We start from the raw sequence: 22246 nt of genomic DNA, 5'->3' as shown, positions 1-22246 counted from the left end.
GTGTAACAGGAGGTGTAGAGGGCTGCTGGCCAGGGGATGTACCCCCATTTCTCCCTGAACCTCAGGATGTCAGTCCCTTACCTATCTCCGCCTGATAGAGGAGAGAGGCCAAGGCCCCACCTGACTAGCCCCAGGAGGGTCCATGTTGCCATCTCCATGGAAGACTGGAAAGAGAATAATAAAACTAAGTCTAGAGCTAAACCCAGACATTGACAGAACTGTCCTGGTCAGGGCTTTAGCCCTTCAGTAGAGCAGAGTGCAACTCAAGTAATATGTGCTTAGCCCCTGCAACAATGGGATGGGAAGGGTTCTGTCTCTACTTCAGTCTGGCTCCAACACAGGAATCTCTCGAAATGAGCTCACCTAGTCAATGCTACACTTGAAAGCAGTTCAGGTCAGCTCCCCTCCCCAAGCCCCTCACACACAGGATCGCCACCAGCCTCAGCTTCTAGAAAAACTGAAACCTGGGATCAGAACATCTTATCTGGGGATTCTTAACCTGGGGTCAATGAACTTGGTTTTTAATAATATTTTGGTAACTAAAAAAAACCCCAAAAGATTTTAAAGTATACATTGATACAGATATAAACATAACACAATAATCTATAACTCCCACTATAGATTATGTTTGTGTTATATGTTTACTAGCATGCTGAGACATAAAGCAGGACATTTGGTGTGACTTCCCAATAGGTGTTTGACTTTCACTTCAGTGCAGCATTGTCTGAACAGCTTCCTCAAAGTCCATGTCATATATATTAAAGCAAACCAAGGAAGGACTTAGACTTGTCCTGTCAGCAGTCATCTTCTTTTCCAGGAATTGTAGAAGTTTCAGGTAGCACCTTCCACAGAACACCCAACACCCTACTGAGGGACCAGAAGCTTCTGACCTCACAAAATCACAAGGTCATTTCCCAGGTTTGAAACATTCATCTCAGAATTTCTGACCCAGGAAATAAACAGTAGAAAAAGCAGCCAGGGGCCCAATACCCAGATTTAGGCTCACCTAGACAGCAACAGATGCCCTTAGCTGTGGGGGGGTAAAACATGATTGCTATCATTGGGAGGCTTTTATCTCTTTCAGGAGAGTTCCCAGAGAAACACTTCCATCACACATATTCCAGAGAGAAAAAGGAAAAAATTCGAGAGTAGAAGCTGTCTCTTCTTTCAAGTTTACTGGGTAAGTAGCTCTTTCTGATTCAATGGCCAATTTCCTTCCCCGCTTCTGCCATCACAGGAATCAAGGGATTATTGCATCATTCGAAAGCAGGGGATGGTTTTATCACTAAAATCCACAGATGGTTCCCCAGAGGTGACCCAAGTGCCCACAAATTAAAAGGAGGCAGTATCAGTTGATTATTCTCACTAGATACTTGATCCTAGACACATTCAGGAGCTATCAAAGCTTCTTGATCAGGAGAATGGTATCATTAGACATATGTGTAAAAAAATATCCATTTGGCAACTTTGGAAGGTGGGTCAAAAAGGACAAAGACTGGAGTCAATTCAGTGAAAAGGTTATTATAATAGTCCAACAAACATTAGTGAGGGCCTGAACTAGAGTAGTACCCATGTATGCAAAGAGGAGAGGATGAATGGGAGAGACGCTGTTCTCTGTTAGGTCAGATTAGTGTGTCAGATTTAATAGGAGCTGCTATCTAGAGAGACAGAGAGCCTAGATAGGATAGTGTGAGCTACAGAATGGACAAATTTTAGGGTTGAGAAATATGCTATAGATATATGGATTTGTTTCTCCCATTAGGACACCGTATGTAATTAATATTGTGTGTGTGTCTATGTGTAAGTAAGCTAGTTGGTGCAATGGACAGAGTCCTGGGATTGGAGTCAGGAAGATTCTTGTTCCTAAGTTCAAATCTGACCTCAGATACTTATTAGCTGGGTGACGCTAGGCAAGTCATTTAACCCTGTTTGCCTTAGTTTCCCCATCTGCAAAATGAGCTGGAGAAGGGAATGACAAACCACCCCAGTATCTTGACCAAGAAAACCCCAAATGGGGTCACAAAGAATTAGACATGACTGAAAAACAACTAAACCATTATTGCAAGTAGATATTATTTCATTATTTGTACTTCTGTCCCCAGTGTTTAGCACATAGTAGGTGCTAAATGAATACTTTTTAATTGATTGTCAGTAACAAACCTCAGACAGCTTTTGACTGTGATATAACAGTGGATGGAGAAGGCAGATACCATATTAGAGGATGGTATATTTAGAATTGGAAGGAATCTTAGAGGTCATTTAATACAACCCCTTCATTTTGTAGATAGTGAAATTGGGACCCTGAGAGATCAGGTCATTTGTATTTGTATCCCTAGTACCTGGTACATAATAGATATTTGTTGATTGATTACCTAAGGTGACAGCCTTGGAAAGAAAGTTGGTTTGGGATATTCAAATCTATTGTTCTTCCACTGTCCCACACTGCCTTCCTGAGAATGAGTCTTTGTAGGAAATGATCATTTACTCCATGAAATAAAGCTTCCTACTGCAAGGCACTAAGATCAGACTCAGCCCCATATCACTTTTCATCACCAGTCTTGGGCCTATTGTTCTGTGAGCAGACAAGCTTTGACTTAAGAAATCACACTTCCCTTCAATTACATTTTTGTCAGTTGCTAAAAAGATCATATCCTCTATTCTTTTATTCTTTCAGAGCTGAGTCCCCAGGCAGCTGCTGTCTGATAATAAAATACAAAGTAATTTTCACCTGGGGAACAAATACATTTATGTTATTAGCCATTTAAAAGACTACTGTTATCACAAGTTCAGTTATTGCCTTTATTAGATAGAGACAAAACAGTCTAAAAATATGATACTGAAAAGGAAAATAATCATTTTTTAAAATCTCAGTTCTAATAGGAACGGACAATTGTGATCACAGGAGCAGAAAGGGCACCAGCCGTGGTGGGGAGATAAAAGTCCACCAGGATCCCTGGTCCCTGAATTAGGCCCATACTCACCCACTCTGTCCTTTTCCCATGTGTATGATCTCTTTGGGATACAACCCTAAAAGTGGTACTGCAGGGTTAAAAAGTATGCACAGTTTTATGGCCCTTTGGACATAATTCCAAATTGTTCTCCAAAATTATTGGATAAGTTCCTAAGTCCACCAACAATGCATTAGTGTTCCAATTTTCTCACATCTTCTCCAGCATTTATAATTTTCCTATTTTTTCATGTTAGCCAATCTGACGGGTGTAATGTGGTACCTAACAATTGTTTTGATTTGCATTTCTCTAATCAAGTGATATAGAGCATTTTTTTCATATGACTATATATATATATATCTTTAATTTCTTCCTCTGAAAACTGCCTGTTCGTATCCTTTGTCCATTTACCAATTGGAGAATGATATATTCTTTTTTATTTTAAAGCAATTGGGGTTAAGTAACTTGCTCAAGTTTACACGACCAGTTATTATTTCTGGGTGTGGTGCTGAGTATCTGAGCCCAGATTTGATCCAGATCATCCCGACACTGGAGCCGGTGCTCTTACTCACTGAGCCACCTGGCCGCCCCTAAGCAATTGGGGTTAGGTAACTTGCTCAAGGTTACACAACCAGGTGTTCCTGGGTGGGTGCTAAGTGTCTGAGCCCGGGATTCGATCTCCAGGTCTTCTCAACACTGGAGCCGGTGCTCTTACTCGCTGTGCTACCTGGCTGCCCCAAGAATGATATATTCTTATAAATTTAACTAAGTATTCTATATATTTTAGAAATGAGGCTTTTATCAGAGATACTGGTTGCAAAAATTATTTCCCAATTTTCTGCTTCACTTCTAAGCTTGGTTGCATTGACTTTATACAAAAAGTTTTCAATTTAATGTAATCAAAATGAACCATTTTACATTTCATAATGTTCTCTCTCTCTTGTTTGGTCATAAATTCTTCCATTCTCCATAAATCTGACAGGTAAACTGTTCCTTGCTCTCCCAGTTTGCTTATAGTAGCAGCTTTTATATCTAAACCATGTACCCATTTGGGCTTTATTTTGGTATACGGTGTAAGATATTGGTCTATGCCCACTTTCTGCCATACTATTTTCCAGTTTTACCAGCAGGTTTTTGTCGAATAGTGAGTTCTTATCCCAGAAGCTGGAGTCTTTGGGTCTTTCTTTCCTTTTTAATGAACTTTTCACTAGGCGGCAGTACAGTAGTACATTTTAATCTTTCAGTCTAGCTCTCTGGTTGGTTGGGTTGGGAGGTGGGGAGAATTCTCTTAGAATTATGTAAGAAAAAAAAATACTCACTGTCTTCCCTTTGGCCCAGGACATTCCTGTTAAAGGGTTTAATACTATTGCAAAAGGTGGATGTCTACAATGTTGCACCAGGAGAAAAATACATTGAAGTATAAACATAGACAAAGTTACTGTACAACTAATTACTATTCTGTTTTTCAAATCCAGGATTTTAAACTTTGTCGTGTAAACTCCATTAAGGCAGGCACTTTTAAGTTAGTGCCTGGCATACATATAGGAGGTGCTTTAAAATTGCTTGCTGACTGAACAGGGCTGACCCCATGAAAACTACAAAGCCGAACCTCTACTCCCTGAACTTTCTTCTCCTTTTCAACTCCCACCCCACTTCCAAACCTACCACCTCCAGTCCAGTCCCCAAATGTCTGCTTACCACCTTACTCTCCTATCTGACTGCCCTCCTTGGGTCTATTACAAGCTTTTCCCATTCCTTGCCTCATGCTGTGCATTTTTGTCTGACTCTCCTTTCAAAACTTAGTAGTCTCATGTGCTGTCCCCATTCCAAACCTCTTTCCATATGATTATAAAACAATCTTATTAATACTGATTGCTTGAATTTGTTTACTGGTTTTAATGTTTCAAAATGTTTTCATACCCATTTTCTCATTTCATCTTCACATCAAGTCTATAAGAGAGGTTGGAAAATACTATTCTTCATTTGGCAGAGACCTAAAAGTTAGTGTTTTTTCGATTAAGGCATTTTGATCTTTTCTTTAGGTCATATTGCTCATAGTTAAACTAATAGTTTAATTATGAGTAATTATGATTAGTTATTTGTTTGAATAATTTATATAAATATTAAATTATAGCTAATAATTTAATTGTGATTAATAATTTGTTTGAATAATTTGATGGGTCCTGTATTCTTAATGGTCACATCTGTTGGTATAAGTTGCAACCTTTATATTTTGTGTGATTCTTATCCATGTCTTTCCATAAATCTTCCATATAGAGTATCTACCCTTTGCTCTAGAGGTCTTTCTATGTATCTGTACATATACATATATATATGTATATGTATTTCAAGGCTACCTCCCCCACTCCCTCTCTTTGTCTCTCTCTTCCCCCACATGATTTACAGTGATGGGAGCAATATCCTAATATCTATTCCTCATGCAAGCTAGGCTAGTCCTCAACGCTTAATTGGCTAATAAGACTAAAGGCTCAGGCAATATTAACATCCCTTCACAGCTACCTAAGTACAAAACTGAGTAGCCCCAGGTGCTGTCTGATGCTCAACTAAACCAACTCAGGGTTTTCTTTTCTTTCTTTTTCCTTTTTCTTTTTGGAGGGTGGAAGGTAAGGCAATTGAGGTTAAGTGACTTGCCCAAGGTCACATGGTTTGTTTTGTATTAAGTGTCTGAGGCCACATTTGAACTCAGGTCCTCCTGACTCCAGGGCTGGTGCTCTATTCATTGTACCACCTAGCCACCCCTCAGGGTTTTCTTAATGTAGTGGCTTGTAGAGTATCCCTCTCCTGCTGTGGTCTAGTAAATCACCTTGTGTTAACTATTAAGTGATATATGAGAGTTTCTTTTCATTCCAGTATCAGACCTAAAATACCAGGGGACTCCCCTAGCTAAGAACAACTGCCCACAATCCATCATGTATATTTCCATTGGCCTTATGTTTATATGCAATTGTGGTTTTTCAAAAAAATGTGATATTCCTTCATTTACAATTATTTTTACATACTAAACTCACTCGATTTTAATCCCTTAATGGTAGTTTATGTAATTGGTCCTTTCCCAGATAATGTTTGTATTTTAGTATAATACTTCAAAGTCAGAGAAAATGTCTGAAGGTGAGAAATTGAGAGAGGAGCAAGGCTATATATAAACAAAGCTAGTCTGAAGCACACTACTATTAAGTAACTAAAGATCGTCTTTCAGTCCTTTCCTCTCTCCTAGCAGGGGTTCACTCTCCTCTCTAATGTCTCACCCCCAATTCCATATTGATACAGCTATAGTCAATCTTCAGCATTCACATGCTTAACTTTCTCAGCTTCAAGCATTTGTGTGATTTTATTAGTAACCTCATTTTCACTTTTGTATTGACAACTGCATACATTCTTGGCTATGCACAGCAGAGAAAAAAAAATTAAAGGCACGACTCACTCAAGTTTGGGGAGCAGCTTGTATGCTGCTAGGGACCCTACTGTTCTTGTCCACCCACTCTTGTAAAATAAAGAGTTCCCCATGCATTTGTTGCTTTTTTCCATTGTTTGCCTTTAAAACTCAAGTTTCATGTTGCAGTTATGCTCCCACTAATCTGGTCAAGCTGGTGTATCCTTCGCTAGCTCCAATGCCATGAAGGACTGAGTATCAGAGGTGATGTTAAGACTTCACCAGTCTCAGTGTCTTCCAACAGCAGCAACTAAAGACCCAGCAAATTCTCCCTAGGTTTTCAAAGGGCATTTACAGCATATAACTACAGCCTTCATACCATCATCTGACAGAGTAGAAGTTAAGAATCAGGTTAAAAAATGTTTTAGTTTTAAAATCTCTATTTGCTATACAGTATGTATGGTACTGTAGATTTCATGTGTTATGAAAAGTGAATATTGTCTGAAATCAATGTTTGTTTTTATTGAGATGTTAGGACAAAAGTTCACAAAATTCTAAGGAATTACTAGTGAGAAAAATGTTTTGCATGTTAGCAATTTTATTTTTAAGTACTACAGTTTATGGGTTATTTCATGGTTACTGTGTTGGGAAAAGTGTATATTATAAAATTTAATGTTTTATTATAAAGAATTATATGCAGAAAAGTGCATTTTCAGAAATCTCTAGTGAAAGATTAGTTTTTGGTGGTTGCAGGAACCTAAGCTCCTATTACCCATAGGTTCAATGGATCAACATTGCATTTTTCACTTTTGCAGTTTTCTAGGAACATTATACCCTCAAAAGTTGAGAACTGACTGTATTAACTAACCTCTTCTTGAAACCAACAAACTCACAAATACAACGAATTAAGTTACAATTTTAAAAAATCAACATTTATTATGTTTCAACTATGTGCTAAAAATAGCATAGTGATCTGTAGTTATTTTAGATTGGGAACCTCTCTCCCAAGACCTGTCTCTACACCTATACAGGTACAGCTGTGGTACCTGGTTACATCCTGCACTTGGATTATTTTAATGTAAAATAAACAATGCTATAGTCACCAGGTTTTATAGCTGTGTTTATTTAAAATATCAAGAAATAGTATACTTAACAAAAATGGAACACAGTATTTAGTGTGTGTTGATATTTATTTACTTGACATGCATTGCTATATATTATTGGTTCATAACATTTGTAGCCCAAGTTTATCATGAATGTGCTTCCAAGGTTTTTTTTGGAGGCAGCCTGAAATGCCACTAAGGCATTTTATTCCTATCCTTGGAGCTCTGTGGAGCCTCTTACTACTTTGGTTGACAATAAATTCATAAGAAAATATTCTATAGTATTGGTATGGAAAAATTCACAAAATATTATGTCAAGTTTATTATGGCTAGTATGCCTTCACTTTAAAAATCATCATATATAGATGAAGAGAGGACATGCACATTTTTATGGGTCAAAGGAAAGATTTTAAAAATATTTAATTAGTCTATCTGGAAACTCAAAGGGCATAATATAGCAAAGGACATTAGGAAGGTTACTGGGATAACCCTGATATGGTCCAATAGTTGTAGACAGCAGGTCCATGGAGCTGTTATTGGTTTTAAGGCCACAGCTGGGGAAGCCAGCTTTGCGTTTTTCCCCCCAGTAAGAAATAAAAGCATACCCTGATTTAAAAAAAAATAAAATCTAGATGTATTCAAAAATAAGGTAGGGTCTGGTTTGTTTTTTCACTTTAAAAAAGAATTCACTCAAGGACTCCTTAAAGTTCTCAAAAAAAGAATTTAAATTTCTCTTCAATTTGACAACTTCTGAGTTATGTAGAGGTTTTCAGGAATGTATGTATCAAGTGAGGTGAGGGACAAGAGGAGATGCTTTTACCTCCTTGTTGCCACAATTCTTAGGATGAGTCCAGTCGGACTATATGGAGTGATAATTGCGTACTAGGGTCAAGCCCAAAGAATAATTAGAGGATAACTCAAATACATGTATGTCCTGGCTAGAGCAGAGTTTTCAGACCATTCTCCTAGGTTTTATCTGAGATACTGCAGTGAGAGGATTCTTTTTCTGGTGTAGATCGGGCTAGATGGCTGCTAAGGCCCCTTATAATTCTCAAATTCTGCGATGCTGCATTTCTGCAGTACTCATCTGTGTACCTCGTCATCCTCCTGATCTCTTTTTTAAATTTTCACTTATAGTTATTATTATCATTTGTTAGGCTAAATATCCTTATATAACCTAGGCTAGAAGTATAGTGCCCATTCTGACTGACCTGAGAACTTTGTCCTTCTCTGTTTCTGACCTAGACTGGTTTACTTAAAGGCCACCTCATTTTCCAGGAGGCTCACTATATTGGTCTTAGGCTTAGTTTGGACATCTGCTTAGCTTAGTCCACTGCAACTCAGAATTTCTGAGTTCAAGCGACTGCTTCCCTAGCAGCAAGGGATACCCCATCATGCCCAGCACATTGGTTGTTCTAAAGCATGCACAGAACAAGTTGTGACTGTTACTTAATGTGACTAAATTTTAAAAAATCAGAACTTATACACATAAATAACTATTACTTTCTTCAAAATAGTCCCTTTGAAAATCAGTACAATGCTGTCCTTCAGCTCATTTGGGAGTCTTTGACATTGCTTTCAAAGTCTGTGGCACCATGTCTTAAATGTTCTTGAAAGCAAATGCATATGCTTTGAATGTAGATGAAGGAGGTCCTTGAATAGTTATATATGGAAAGGATATAAATTTGCAGTGGTTATCAGTGATATTGTGTAAAAAAACAAAACCTTTTAGAGTTATGTTACCTGCGGTATCTAGAGACTGGATGCAAGCTTGTATGCTTGCTTCTCTTATCTGATTTCCTAGACTAGAGTCCCCAGCATCAATTCCTAATTTAAAAAAAATTCCTTTGGAAGGATGCCAAACCTAAGACTAAAGAGTCAAACATCAGAAATATTATATGATGGTCCTAGGTCTGAACAATGTAAAGATCCTTTTTAAAACCTGCAACCCCATAAAAAGAGAATTTTTTGGTCTAGAAATGTTCTCTTTTCTTTTTTAATTTTTAAAAGGGAACTGAGTTAGTTTTGATCAACTTTCTTCTTTTTTTTGTTATAAACTTTGGCTCAATGAATGGGAGAAGAGGGAAGGATCTAGTTAGAAATAAAGGTGATGTTAAATGATATCAGTAAAAAAATTTAAAGAAAATTATTTAAAGAAAAAAAACAGAAATTAAATGATTATGAGGCATTGAGAATATTTTTAGAATAATATTGCTAGGGGCAGCTAGGTGGCGCAGTGAGTAAGAGTGCCGGCCCTGGAGTCAGGATGACCCGGGATCAGTTCCAGCCTCAGATACTTAACACCCACACAAAATAACTGGTCGTGTAACCTTGGGCAAGTTATTTAACCCCAATTGCTTAAAAAAAGAAGAAGAAGAATATTGCTACATTAAGAGTCCTAGTAAAAGCTACCTTGAATTATCTTCATAGTATTGTAGGGCTAGGACTAGAAGGGATATCAGATGCCATCCAGTCTAATCCCCTTGTCTTATAAATGAAGAATGTGAGGTTAAAAATGGTTAAGACTCTTAAACAGCTATGCTATATTCATTGATTAGCAGTCCACAAGATCAAAAAGTCACTACCTGATGGACCTTCCCTGAATCTGCCAAATTGCCTGGCATGTAGATCCTGAGAGTCTTGGTGCTTCCTATGGCTCCAACCCCCATCAATACCAAAGCCCCTACTCTTTCTCCTATAGTTTAGTCTTTTGGTCTCACACAGTTCCATCTCAATTGTTGCCATCTTCTCTCCTTCTCACCTTAGACCGTCAGAAGTCAAGGGATGACTTAGAATCTCGACAGTTATTCAAAATACTTCCCAGACTCAGTTTCTAGAAAAGTCATTGGAACATGAAAAATCTGTTCCCCAATCCCTGCACCCCCAACTCCTGTATAAAAGCTAGGTCATCAAGATTACTCTCTTCAGTGTTAGACTAAGTTACTGTTTCATGAGAATGTAAGGTCTGGCTTCTATGTGCCAGAATCTGCGTCTTTGAAGAGCTATGCTAATCAATACTCTCCCCACCCCCAACAGAATCCTATTAGATAATATCAGATTTTCATTGGTAAAACTCTTTCCACTTCTTCCTTAATTTACATTTAGATTCATCTTTCCATAATTGTTTCATTTTTTTCTTTGCATCTCTAGCACTGAGCACAGTGCCTATCGTACATAGTAGGTCCTTAATAAGAATTTATTGATTGATTCTTAAGAATAACCTAATCTAGCAGGGTACATGAGCACCAAGTTCACTTCTGATCTCACAGCAGCATCTTTTAGCTTGATATCGAATCTTCAAAGGAGTTAATCCTTAAGGACTTTCTATTTTCCTTGTCTATTTACTAGGAGCCTACTTAGGACCAGTTTGTCTAGGCAAGTATCTACATGATTATGACAAGCATTGGCTTATATTGAAACCATCAGTCTGAAGGCCTCAGATGAGATAGATTGCCCCTTAAAGCTCTTGCCAGATAACTTTTAAACAATCTTCTCTGTCCCCCACCCCCTGGCAAAAAGGAATTCTCTTTTAGATGTTTTGTGGAATATGATTAAGATGCAGAGCATTTTAGTACAGACTGTCTTTAGTGACTGTTTCACAGGTTGGCTGTGTATCATCCTGAGTCCCTAAATCTATAGTGGCTGCCTATGATGATGCTTGTCCGTGTGAAGTATCAGAACTATTTCTCTTGATCCTGATGTGTTATTTCACAACTCTCAAATCTTCCTCAGACCATAAGAAATATCATAAGAATTATCACCCCTGAACAACAAAACTTCCCCGCCCCCCATGCAGATGTTTTTTTTTTCTTTTTCTTCTTCTTCTTTTTATTTTACTTAGTTTCAAAGAGCAGGAAGCCTGCAAATGTGGAGAAGCGTTGGTGATCCCCATGCAGAGCCCCATTCCCCATCCGCAGCCAAACCTCATCCCCCTTGGCCAGTTTCAGCACCGCAGTGTTGCTTGATGTATCTGATTTTCCTTTTGATTCATAGCTATGGAGGAAAAGGTGAGATCGTATTGTCATTTGGCATTTCAAAAAGCAACCCTCCCATATAGACCAGTTCACAAGAAAAACTTGGCAGTTTTCTCAAGGCATCAGTTGAAGTGAAAAAAAAAAAGCCATGAAATTGTCCTATGTTGTAACTTTCCAATACTTTGATTTACAGGAAAGAGTTTTGGCTTCTGAGTCATAGCACACAGTTATTTCAATTTTATATCAGAAATAATTTCAATATTTCTTTACAGGAGAAAGTATAAGTAATGTATTAACTTGTTTCATTCTTTGGCACAGAGAAGAATGAATAATATTAGGCACTTGCTTTTTTATGACACATTTCTTGGGAAGCTTGCAAAGAAACACCAAAATATGATTGTTCCCTCTCAGAAATACACCCCAGTCTAATGGAGTAGCACAAAGCTGCTAATGAGGGAGTAGGCTTAGTGTCGAAAGAAGTGCCAGGTGACTCAGTGTAGTCATCCTACACTGAATAGGACATAAAAAAACATTAAAAAATCAAGACAACAGCCAGAATTAATAATAACTACTTACTATGAGCCTGGCCCTGTGTTAGGAACGAGTGTTACAATGACATAATGAAAAAGTCTCTTCCTACAATACACTTACAGTCTATAGAGGGAGGGAGTGTGTGCACATAATATTTAAAAATAATTATATGCAAAATATGTATGAAATAGATCATTTGTATGAATAGACAAATATGTATGAAATTATGGCAATTTGGGGGATCATTAGCAAGAGATTAGCAAATAGGTAAGAGAAAGAATTTGATCTGAACTCTGGAGGAAACTAAGAATTCTAAGAGCTGGAGATAAAAAGGAAGGGCATTTTAGGTAGGGGGGACAGCCTGTGCAAAGGCATGGAGATGAGAGACAAATGGCAAGAAGGCTAAGGTGGATGTACCAAAGAGTTTGGTTAAGTCTGGAATGGTAGCTTAGAGCCAGGTTGTAAAGAGTTTTAAACGTCAGAGGAGTTTGTATCTGATACTAGAGCTAATAGGAAGCCACCAGAGTTTACTGAGCAGGGAAGTGACATGGACAGATCTGTACTTTAGGAAAATCAATCTGACAGCTATAGAGAGAAAGATTAGAGATCGGAGAGAATTGAAATAGGAAAAGAAGTTGGAGGCCATTAAATAATCAGATTGGGAGGTGATTCGATTCTTAACTGGGGTAGGAGATATGTGAGGGGAAGTAGGGGGTGAATGTGAGAGATGCTATGGAGATAAAATTGAGAAGAATTAGCAACTAAATAAAGGAAGACTCAGAAGAAGATTTTCTTATAATCCAGCCCTAAATAGGACTGGTCCATTTCAAGAAGGAAGGAAACAGGCACTTCTTAAATACTTTGCAAAAAGTAACTCATTTGATCCAGACAACAGCCCTGAAAGGTAGGTGATATTTTTTTACAGTTGAGGAAATCGAGGCAGACAGAGTTTAAGTGACTTTCCCAGAGTCACAGAGGCTAGCATCTGAAGTCAAATTGGAACTCAGTTCTTTCTGACTCGAGGCTCAGTGCTCTGTTCACGGTGTATCACCTAGATGCCTCAAGAGAGCCCACTCTTAAGCAGTACTAGGAATGCCTGCAATGAATTGAACGTTATGGCCCCTGGTACTTGCATCTTCTCCTTATCTCTACTTTTCAGAATCTTTCTCTTCCTGGTAGTCTTTGCTTATGTGCTACAGCATTCCTGAAGTCTTTCCCCATCCATCTCCCCTTCCCTTCCTTCCCGCCTCAAATTATGCTGAATTATGGTTAGCTGCATAAGTTGCCCCAGTTGAATGGAAATTCCATTAAAATAAGGGACTGTTGGTGTATTTTGCTTTTGGCATTTGTATCCCAATTGCTTAATATCATGTCTGGCATTTAGTAGACCTTAATAAATGTTTCTTGGATTGAACTGTTGAATCGAGTTCTCTCTAAAATGTAAACAAAACACCATATCATCCTTCTTGGAAGCCTGGAGTTTCTCTGGAGCTAGGTTGGCAGGTTCAAGGCAATCATCCTGGACCAAGTCCTTGGCCTTTGACCCATAGCACCCACTTTACTCTGGCACTTGCAGGTGCCCCTGAGGGCCTATTAGCACTGGGGCCAACATGGAGGGACACCTAACTTTGAAGCCCACCATCTTCCAATTCAGGCCCCAGCAGTCACTTTAACCCTGAGTGCCCGGTAGGGGTGGGGGGGAAGGCCAGACTGGAAGCCCTATGGCTTTGTCAAGGGAGAAGGAAAAGAAATGGAGGAAAGAAAATATATAAATGTTTTTCAATAGGGAAAGAGAGCTAGAAAATGAAGGAAAAGGAAATGAAGACAGAGAAAGATACATAAAATGAGAAATTGTAATAATTGTAATTGTAATAATTAAATAGCTAATAACTAGCATTTCTGCTAGTCTCTTTGTTTACAAGTGGTATTACCAATAAATATTTTTAAAGTGGTATTATCCCTATTTAATAGAGAGAACAGAGGTAGAGATGAAAGGACTTGCCCACAGTCACGCTACTTACATGTAACAGGACTGGGACTTGCATCCAGTTTTCCCACATCCCCCTCTAAGTCCAATACTTTTGTTTATTTGTTTGTTTTTTGCAGTGGGGAAGGTAGGGCAATTGGGGTTAAGTGACTCGCCCAAGGTCACATGGCTAGTTTTGTGTTAAGTGTCTGAGGCCAGATTTGAACTTAGATCCTCCTGACTCCAGGGCTGGTGCTCTATTCACTGCGCCACCCAGCCACCCCAAATCCAATACTTTTTATGACAAAATGTGTCACCATTAACTAGTAACTCTTCATTTGCCATTTACTCATGGGGCCATTAGTAGTTGCTGTCAAACTTTGCACAAGTTTAGTGGATTCTTTACCTCAAAACCAGAAGTGTGTCAGCATCAGTCAACAGGGGGTGGCAGAGGTGGGGGTGGTGAGGAGAGGATGTCTAATGAAGACACTTGTAAGTTTAATCTGCATTATTTACACTTTCCCCAGGATTTTTAAAAAGTCTTGACAATCAACAAAACAATACACCAATCCCTGATTTGTGATGTTTGCTGATTTCCAAGGAATTAGTGCTTGTGTTGAAAATTTAACTGACCTTTCGGAGCAGTCAAAGCTGGCTCCAGTACACTTATGCTTAGGACTTTCAACGGGGCTATTCTCGAGAGGTTTAAGTCCCCACAGACATAGGCATGCCTGCATAGACCTACCAAGCAGAAGCTCTGGGAAAAGAGGAGCCACGTCTTGACAAGACAGACTCTCTGTAAACCCTTATGCCAAACCCCATCTAGTCCCTTATATCAAGCAGGGCCTGGATGAGAAAAGCCAGGTACCTGTACATGCTGAAGACTGTGTTGCCATTGTGCATCAGGTACACATATACTTCTTCCACATCTTCGTGCTTCATCATGCTGAAGGTAAAGAAATAGACCCCTGGAGAAGGTACAGAAAGTGATGCAGATGGTGAAAAAAAAAAAGGAAAAACATCAAGATTTTTTTTAGTTACCCAGAAGAAAACAAAAAGTTCAGAAGGGAACGTGACAGGGCAATTTTATTATTATCTTGTTAAATTTAATATTGTGTTATTGTTCAGTCATGTTTGATTCTTCATAACCTGGTGGACCATGGGATTTTCTTGGCAAAGAGAGTGGAGTGGTTTGCCATTTCTTTCTACAGTGGATTAAGGCAAACAGAGGTTAAGTGATTTGTCCAAGATTACATAGCTAGGGTCTAAGGTCAAATTTGAACTCAGCTCCCCCTGACTCCAGAGCTAGCATTCTATCCATTGAGCCTCCCACCTGTATCATGTTTATGATTTCAACAGCCCTCTTCTTTTCTTCTTCTTTCTATATTGAAATCTTTGTGTTTATTGAGCATTACTAAGTTTGTCAGGACCCCCACTCCAAGACCACTCCTCTCATTTAACTTCTCTCTTTTTTCACTATTAGGAGACACCTTGTTTTCCAGAGCTAAGGCCCAGCAAGCAAGCTGTGGCCTGAGCTTGACTTAACAACAATCTTTCGCACTCACCCTCTGGATAAACTCTGCTGCAACTACATCACAGAATTAGCTCATACCAGCCCCGGGTGGTCTTTGAGTTTGGACAAGCACCTGCAGAAACCACATTCCAGTCACGAAACCCTGCTAGGAACAGACTTTTCCTCACTAGGCAAATTTGCCTCATTGTTGCTAGCATATCTAACTGCTTAGTTCTTTGTCTAGCCACAACTATATGTATTAAGGCTTAGCCTCGCTGCCTTGGGCTCTCCTCAGTTCTAGCTGCACACATGTCTGGTTTCCCCTCCTCCAATGGAATAAAGAAGGTTTTTTGTCTATAATCTCTGTGTGCTCTTTGGGTTTTGTTTTTTTCCAGAGTTAAAAGTTGGTATGCCACCTCTGTGAGTTCTTTGGTATTTTCAGAGTGAACAATTGGTGTATAACTCCTGTGACGCTTGGTCATCTATTTTCAGGGTTTGATAAGTTTACGATAAGAAAAGGAGGAAAAAAGAAAACCTATGTAATATACTTGAATCAGGCAAGAACAAGGGACATGCTTAAGATATGCTCATTGGATTTCCATGTTAGACCTAGGTAGAGAGAACCAATTTCTAGCAGGTCCCTTTTTGAAGGCCTGCTATCATCATTAGATGGTTTGATAAATGTCCTTAAGTCATTTTTTGTATGTGTGGCACCCCCTTTTCAATTATAAGATCCATAAGGAAAAGGAATGTGCTTGATGTCTGTTTATTTATGTTTCTGCCTTCCTCTCCAAAGTGTCTAGTTTCACTGACGCCAGTGAAACCTTGACTACTGCAATACATTCATAAGGTCTGGCCTCTGCATTTCTATTCTCCAGTTCATAAAGTTTATAAGGGCCTGTTTGCTCTTTGGGAATTTATTAACACAAAAATGCTATCCTTTCTTTTAGTGAATCAATTGCTATTGCTAACTAGAAAAATATCAAGGAAAAGTTAGAAGATCTTTTGGAAAAGGCTCCATTGCTACCTTCTACAGGGTTTTTTTTTTTTTCCACAATTCTCTTCTAGCATCTTTCTAATGTTGATTATTTCCAGTTTATCCTGTTTGTAGCTTGTCTGTACATAATCATTTACATATTGTCTCCTCCATTGGACTGTGAGCTCCTTTGAAGCAGAGACTGTATTTTACCTTTTTTTTTACCCACAGAGTTTAGCACAGTGCTGCCTAGGGCGGCGCATAGTAGGCATTTAATTAATGTTTATTGACTGACTGTTGTTCTGCTGCTAGGGGCATATCTAGAAAAGGTTTTTCTCCTTGGGAATAGAAAAAGTTAGAGGGGGAAAAAACCCTCTTTAAGGCAGTTTTGTTTTCTGTTTAACTAATCAGTTCACCTCTTTTGATTATTTTCTGCAGACCCTGACTCATCTGGGGGAAAGGGAATAGAACTCTATTTTATTATAATGCCATGCTCATTACAAGGTAATTGTTGGTATTTGCAGACAAACTCCTGCCCCAGCATCTTTTGCAGAATTGATGCTTCTGATAAACTGATTCTTTCTCAGGGTGAGCTAAGTGAACGGGCTTGAGTCTGGCAATGGAGATCTCATAGCCCCACAAGCACCTAGGAATTATTTGGTAATAAGGGACTGGATGACTTAAGGCTTTGTAGGTCTTAGACTAGAACGAGGAGCCCTGAAGCAATGGGATGTGCAGTGTTTAGGATCCTAAGCCTTGTAAAACTCTGGGCAGATCATCATCCTGGGCTTCAGTTTCTACCTCTGGAAAATGAGGAGGTTGTACTAAAGGGGATCAAAAATCCCATATAGCACAAACAATCTATACATAATCTCAAAAGAAATATTATTGGTGTATTTTCTTCTTGAGTGTTGGAAAGTCACATCGTGTGCAACCACACACCATCAAGCCTACAATACATCAAACGATAGGGTCCTGTTACTCCAAACCTGGGCAGCTAGGTGGCGCCATAGTGCACAGAGTGCTGGACCTGGAGTCAGGAAGACTCTTTTCATGAGTTCAAAGCTGGCCTCAGGCACTTACTAGCTGTGTGACCCTGGGCACGTCATTTAACCCTGTTTACCTCAGTTTCTTCATCTGTAAAATAAGCTGGAGAAGGAAATGGTAAACCACTGCAGTATCTCTGCCAAGAAACTCCCAATGGGGTCATGAAGAGCTGGACACGATAGAACAAATCCAAATCTAGATCACTGTCTTTTCTAAACGAACTGAAAATGTACCAAAGAACTGATTTTTTTCCTCAAAAAGCTTAGGGCTTTCTTTAATTCCATGTCATTAATTAAAAATGAACAGAAACATTATAAGAGCTGGACTCTAAAATCCTTCCAGCAAACTAAGGAGAAGAAAATAAAAGCGTAGCTTTGAGGCTAAGAAGGAAATCTCGTTAACATCTGTATATATGTCAATGCATGGGCTGGGGTGGGGTGAGGGAAGGGGAGAAGTATTTTCCAGGCAGCCACAGTCCAAGGTTACCCATGTTACTTTGGCAGACTGGGGTGCATTGGATGACTTTATAATGGGCTAAGCCCACATCTGAAAAGGCAGTGGATAGCTCTGCAGGCTTTTTAAAGGGCTAAATAAGATTGAAAGAATGATGATAGCTATATGACTGATAATGACATTTAATAAATGCTTCTTTAGTGTAATTGAATTGCATCTCTTTTAATCCCTGCCATTACTAGCCATATTTTGCGCCTGGAACAAGTGTTAAGGTGAGCGGACAAAGAGATTAGGCTCACATTGGATGTGCTGAGAAGAATGGAAGCACGCTCCCGGGGAGGAGGAACGCCTTAAATTAAGGCTACCACAGCCAGTGCTGGGGCGCGGGTAGAAGAGGATAATAACTAGCATTTTTATATCTTTTTATCCTCACAACAATCTGGGAGGAGGTGCTATTGTTAGACCCATTTTATAGATAGGAAGATTTAGGCAGGTAGAGGCCTAGGGTCACTCAGATAAGAAATGTCTGAGGTCAGTTTTTACTCTAGGCCTAGCACACTATCCACTACACCAACCAGCTAAACATTTTCTAGGATGGCACTTCCTGTTAGCTTCTTAATTCTCTCTTCTGTGAATAAAGTCCCCAATCTACTCTAGTCACACCTCTGTTTGCCACAATCCCATGAAAAGAGTGATGCAGGTATTCTTTTGCCCATTTTATGAAGAGCAAAGTTGGATCCAATGTCACATAGTAGGTGATAAAATCAAGAAAGATCAATTTTAGAATTGGAAGGTATCCCAAGGATCATATATCCATCCCTCCCATTTTGCAAATGAGCTAAGAGAGATCTAAAGATATAAAGTAACTTGATCAAGGTAGGCTAAGGAGTTCAGGCTTAATTAAGCAGACAATGAGGAGTTATTGAAAGTTCTTTAATAGACAAGCAAAACTTCATTCTCGGGAAGGGAAAAAATAAACACTAGTGTAGTGGGGGTGGTGTTGGGGGAGAGGAAGAGAGAAAGAGATTGATTATTTACCTTATAGCTTTGATAGGTTGGGAGGAAATTAAAGGCTACCCATCACTGGCTTCCCATCTCTTTGGCAGAGGGAGAGCTTCTCTTTTACAAGGAAGGATGAGGGCTGGATATCTTTGGAATGGACCTCCTCAAGAGGGTTTCATTAGGGGGTCTCCAGCAAAGGCAGGATGACCACTTACTTGTCAGGAATGATATAGACTAGACCAGGGTGGGGAACCTGAGACTTGAGGCTCTCTAGGTCCTCAAGTGCAGGCCTTTGACTGAGTCTAAACTTTCACAGAACAAATCCCCTTAATAAAAGGATTTTTTCTGTAAAACTTGGACTCAGTCAAAAGTCACACCCAAGGACCTAGAAGGCCACATGTGACCTCAAGGCCAAGGGTTCCCCACCCCTGGACCATTGGTATCAAGCTCAAAAAGGATTCCTGAAGTCACATATTGACTTAGAAAATGACATATTAATATTATCTGTCTCCTATTGTATTTTTATTTTGTTAATATTTAACATTTCCCAATTATATTTTAATCTGGTTCGGCCAGTCTCAGGAGTGCTAGGTGTTTGACACCTCTGCTACAGAGAATATTCCTCTTGGGTCATGGGCTGGCCTAGACGTCCCCTTAAATGTCCCCTTTCCCACTCAAATCCTGCGATTGTTTCTGTGATTTAATAGTCAGCTCCAAATTCCTCTATGTTGAGGCCCATCAAAAAAGCCATTTTAATAGACTGGTTTGTTTGGGTTTTTTGCCTGTTTGAGACAAAGAATTCCTTCCTGTATCACTGACTTTTAAAAAACAAAACAGAATGAACTCACCTGTCACTGGGGCCCCAAATCTCCCAGTCATGACATCAAAGAAATTTCCAATGTTGGTTTCCACACTGCTGAAGATGATCCCACTGTTTTGGTTGCTGAAGTGAGTTGCCATGGATGCCATGAAGGCAATCTGTGGAAACAGTCTCGATTAAGGAATGGGTAAAGGAGTGACATGAAAAGGAGCCAGGAGACTCAACCCCCTCTCAGTTATTCTCTTCTGCTATTGAATTAAGAAGATCATGGATTTAGAATCAGGAGAACTTAGAGGCCATGGAGTCCAGATCCTCTAATTGTACAGAAGAACAACTGAGGCATGGGCAGGGAAGTGACTTGCCCAGGGACAGACACATAGCCAAGGAAGTGCCTGAGACAGGATTTGAATTTGGGTCTTTTTGACTCCAATTCCATCATTATATATCAAGGAACCCATGCTCCCTCAACTCCAACCCCTATATCTGACAGATGAGGAAATTGAGGCCCACAGAGGTTAAGAAATTTATCTAAGATCACCCAAGGAGTGAGTGGCAGAGTCTGATATTGAACCCAGGTCCAGTGATTCCAAGATTAGCAGCAAAGTTCGGTATTATTTTCTATCAAAAAAATATTTACTAAATGCCTTCTGCGTTAGATATAGTCTAGATTGGTGCCAGGCTTGACTCTGGTGGAAATACAAAGTCTAGAAACAATCTTTTTCAGGGAGATCACAGGTTATCAGGAGTTAAAATACCAACATAATAACTATGGTGTGAAATGATGTGCGCTTGATTAGTAGTACATCAGAGAGGAGCAAAACATCACATGGGGTCTGAGAGTTTGCTACTAGGGCAGGTGAGGAGGAAGAAGGAAAGCTTCATGAAAGGAAATCATGATCTGACTTGAGATTTCAAAGATGGGTAGGAATTAACAGGGAAGCTAGGTGATTCCATAATGCATAGAGTGTTGGACCTGGAGTCAGGAAAACTCATCTTCCTGAGTTGAAATCTAGCCTCAAACATTAGCTGTGTGATCCTGGGCAAGTCACTTAACCCTGCTTGCCTCAGTTTACTCATCTGTAAAATGAACTGGAGAAGGAAATGGCAAACTGCTCCAGTATCTTTGCCAAGAAAACTCCAAGTGGGCTCAGAAAGTCAGACACAACTGAAAAACAATTAAACACAAGAATTTAACAATCAAATCATAACTGTCATTTAAGGCTTTAATTGTTTTTGGACATGACCTTGATTTAATACATATGGGGTATTCCTTTCACGAAAACTCTCTTCCTAGGATACAGTTTTTGAAAATTATAAAGCTTTATACAAATACAGTAAGAATTGGAAGCTCTTTAAGGCAGGATGTGTCTTATTTCATCTTTGTATCTCCAGCACCTACCAAAGTGATTTCACCAAAGTGGGCACTCCTATCAATGCAGATCATAGATTAATATATAATCAGTTTTTGTTTGTTTATATATTATATCAATATCAGAGATGTCATTTACAGACCAACATTGAGTGCCATAATAGATTATAATCATGTATAAATATAGCATTTATGAAAATATGGAAGTTCAATAACTTCTGTATTTCCAATAAGTTCAATAGTTCAAAGGGAATTATAAGGAATAATTTTAATACACTAGTGATATTGTTCCACATTTCCAACTACTACAAAGTAAAGTGATTTTCCTGTTCTGTTTCAGAAGTGTAACCATGCAAACCAATCTCTAAGCCAGAATAAAGACCCAGAAAATAATGATTTTTGCATACACTGCCAATTTCAGCCTTGTCTAGGCAGTTCTAATATGTATTTCTGCAAAAGTTATGATATTAAAAAGGTTTTCTTAAAATGAGTTTTAAGAGGTTCCTCTTACATCTGAGGTTATTACCTTGGTGTCTGGAGCTTTTAAAAAATTATAACTTTATTATAATTGGTTTCCTTTGTAATCTTAGGTATTCTTTAATACATTTAAAAACATTATTGTAAGAAGAGATCCATAGGCTTCACCCATTTGTAGAAAAGGGTCTATGACACACAAAAAGGTAATGAATTAAATGATGTCCAAAAAACATTCTGATGAACAAAATATGCTTGACTGAGACAATGTGGCTTAATGGAATAAGCATTGGACTTGAAATGAGAAGGCCTGGACCGAGAGGATGGCAGTGTAAAGAAGCATAAAGGATGGGAAATAGTGTCTGAAGTTTTTTCAGTAGGAAAAAAAGGAAAGAGGCAGAACTGCAAAGTAGCTAGTAGTTAGATTTCTGCCTGAGACCCTCTCACAGTTAGCTTCTGAGGGCATCTTCTCTTGGTTGGAGGCTTTGGAAAGAATATGCTAAGTCAGTTTAGTCAAGATGATTAGACAGTATGGATCAGTGGGAAGGGAGTTTAATATCTTTGGAGTCAGGAAGACCTAGGTTCAAGTTCTGCTTCTGACATAGACTGACTGTGTGACTCTGAGTAAGTAATTTAAGTCAATGTTTCCAGGAAATTCCCCCAAACTAGAAATCATCAA

General features: G+C 39.0%; 1 protein-coding gene across 2 annotated transcripts in view; it reads right to left on the bottom strand.

Moving 5' to 3' along the window:
- Positions 1–7438: 7438 nt before the first annotated feature.
- LOC138171368 (complement C1q tumor necrosis factor-related protein 3) overlaps positions 7439–22246 on the bottom strand; it is a 30875-nt gene continuing 16067 nt past the window's right edge. For both annotated transcript variants that reach the window (XM_069100817.1, XM_069100825.1), the window contains exons 4-6: positions 19753–19882; positions 14782–14881; positions 7439–11435 (exon numbers count right to left, since the gene is read on the bottom strand). In XM_069100817.1, coding sequence (XP_068956918.1) covers positions 11276–11435; positions 14782–14881; positions 19753–19882 — 390 coding nt within the window. In that variant the 3' untranslated portion in view covers positions 7439–11275. The remainder of the gene's footprint in view (positions 11436–14781; positions 14882–19752; positions 19883–22246) is intronic.

Source organism: Petaurus breviceps, unplaced genomic scaffold, assembly GCF_028583685.1.
Source record: "Petaurus breviceps papuanus isolate PSGF00001 unplaced genomic scaffold, PetGlider_PUasm1.0 128, whole genome shotgun sequence".
Classification (NCBI taxonomy): Eukaryota; Metazoa; Chordata; class Mammalia; order Diprotodontia; family Petauridae; genus Petaurus; species Petaurus breviceps.
Note: the sequence above shows the minus strand (reverse complement) of the source record. Positions and strands in the feature narration are given on the sequence as shown.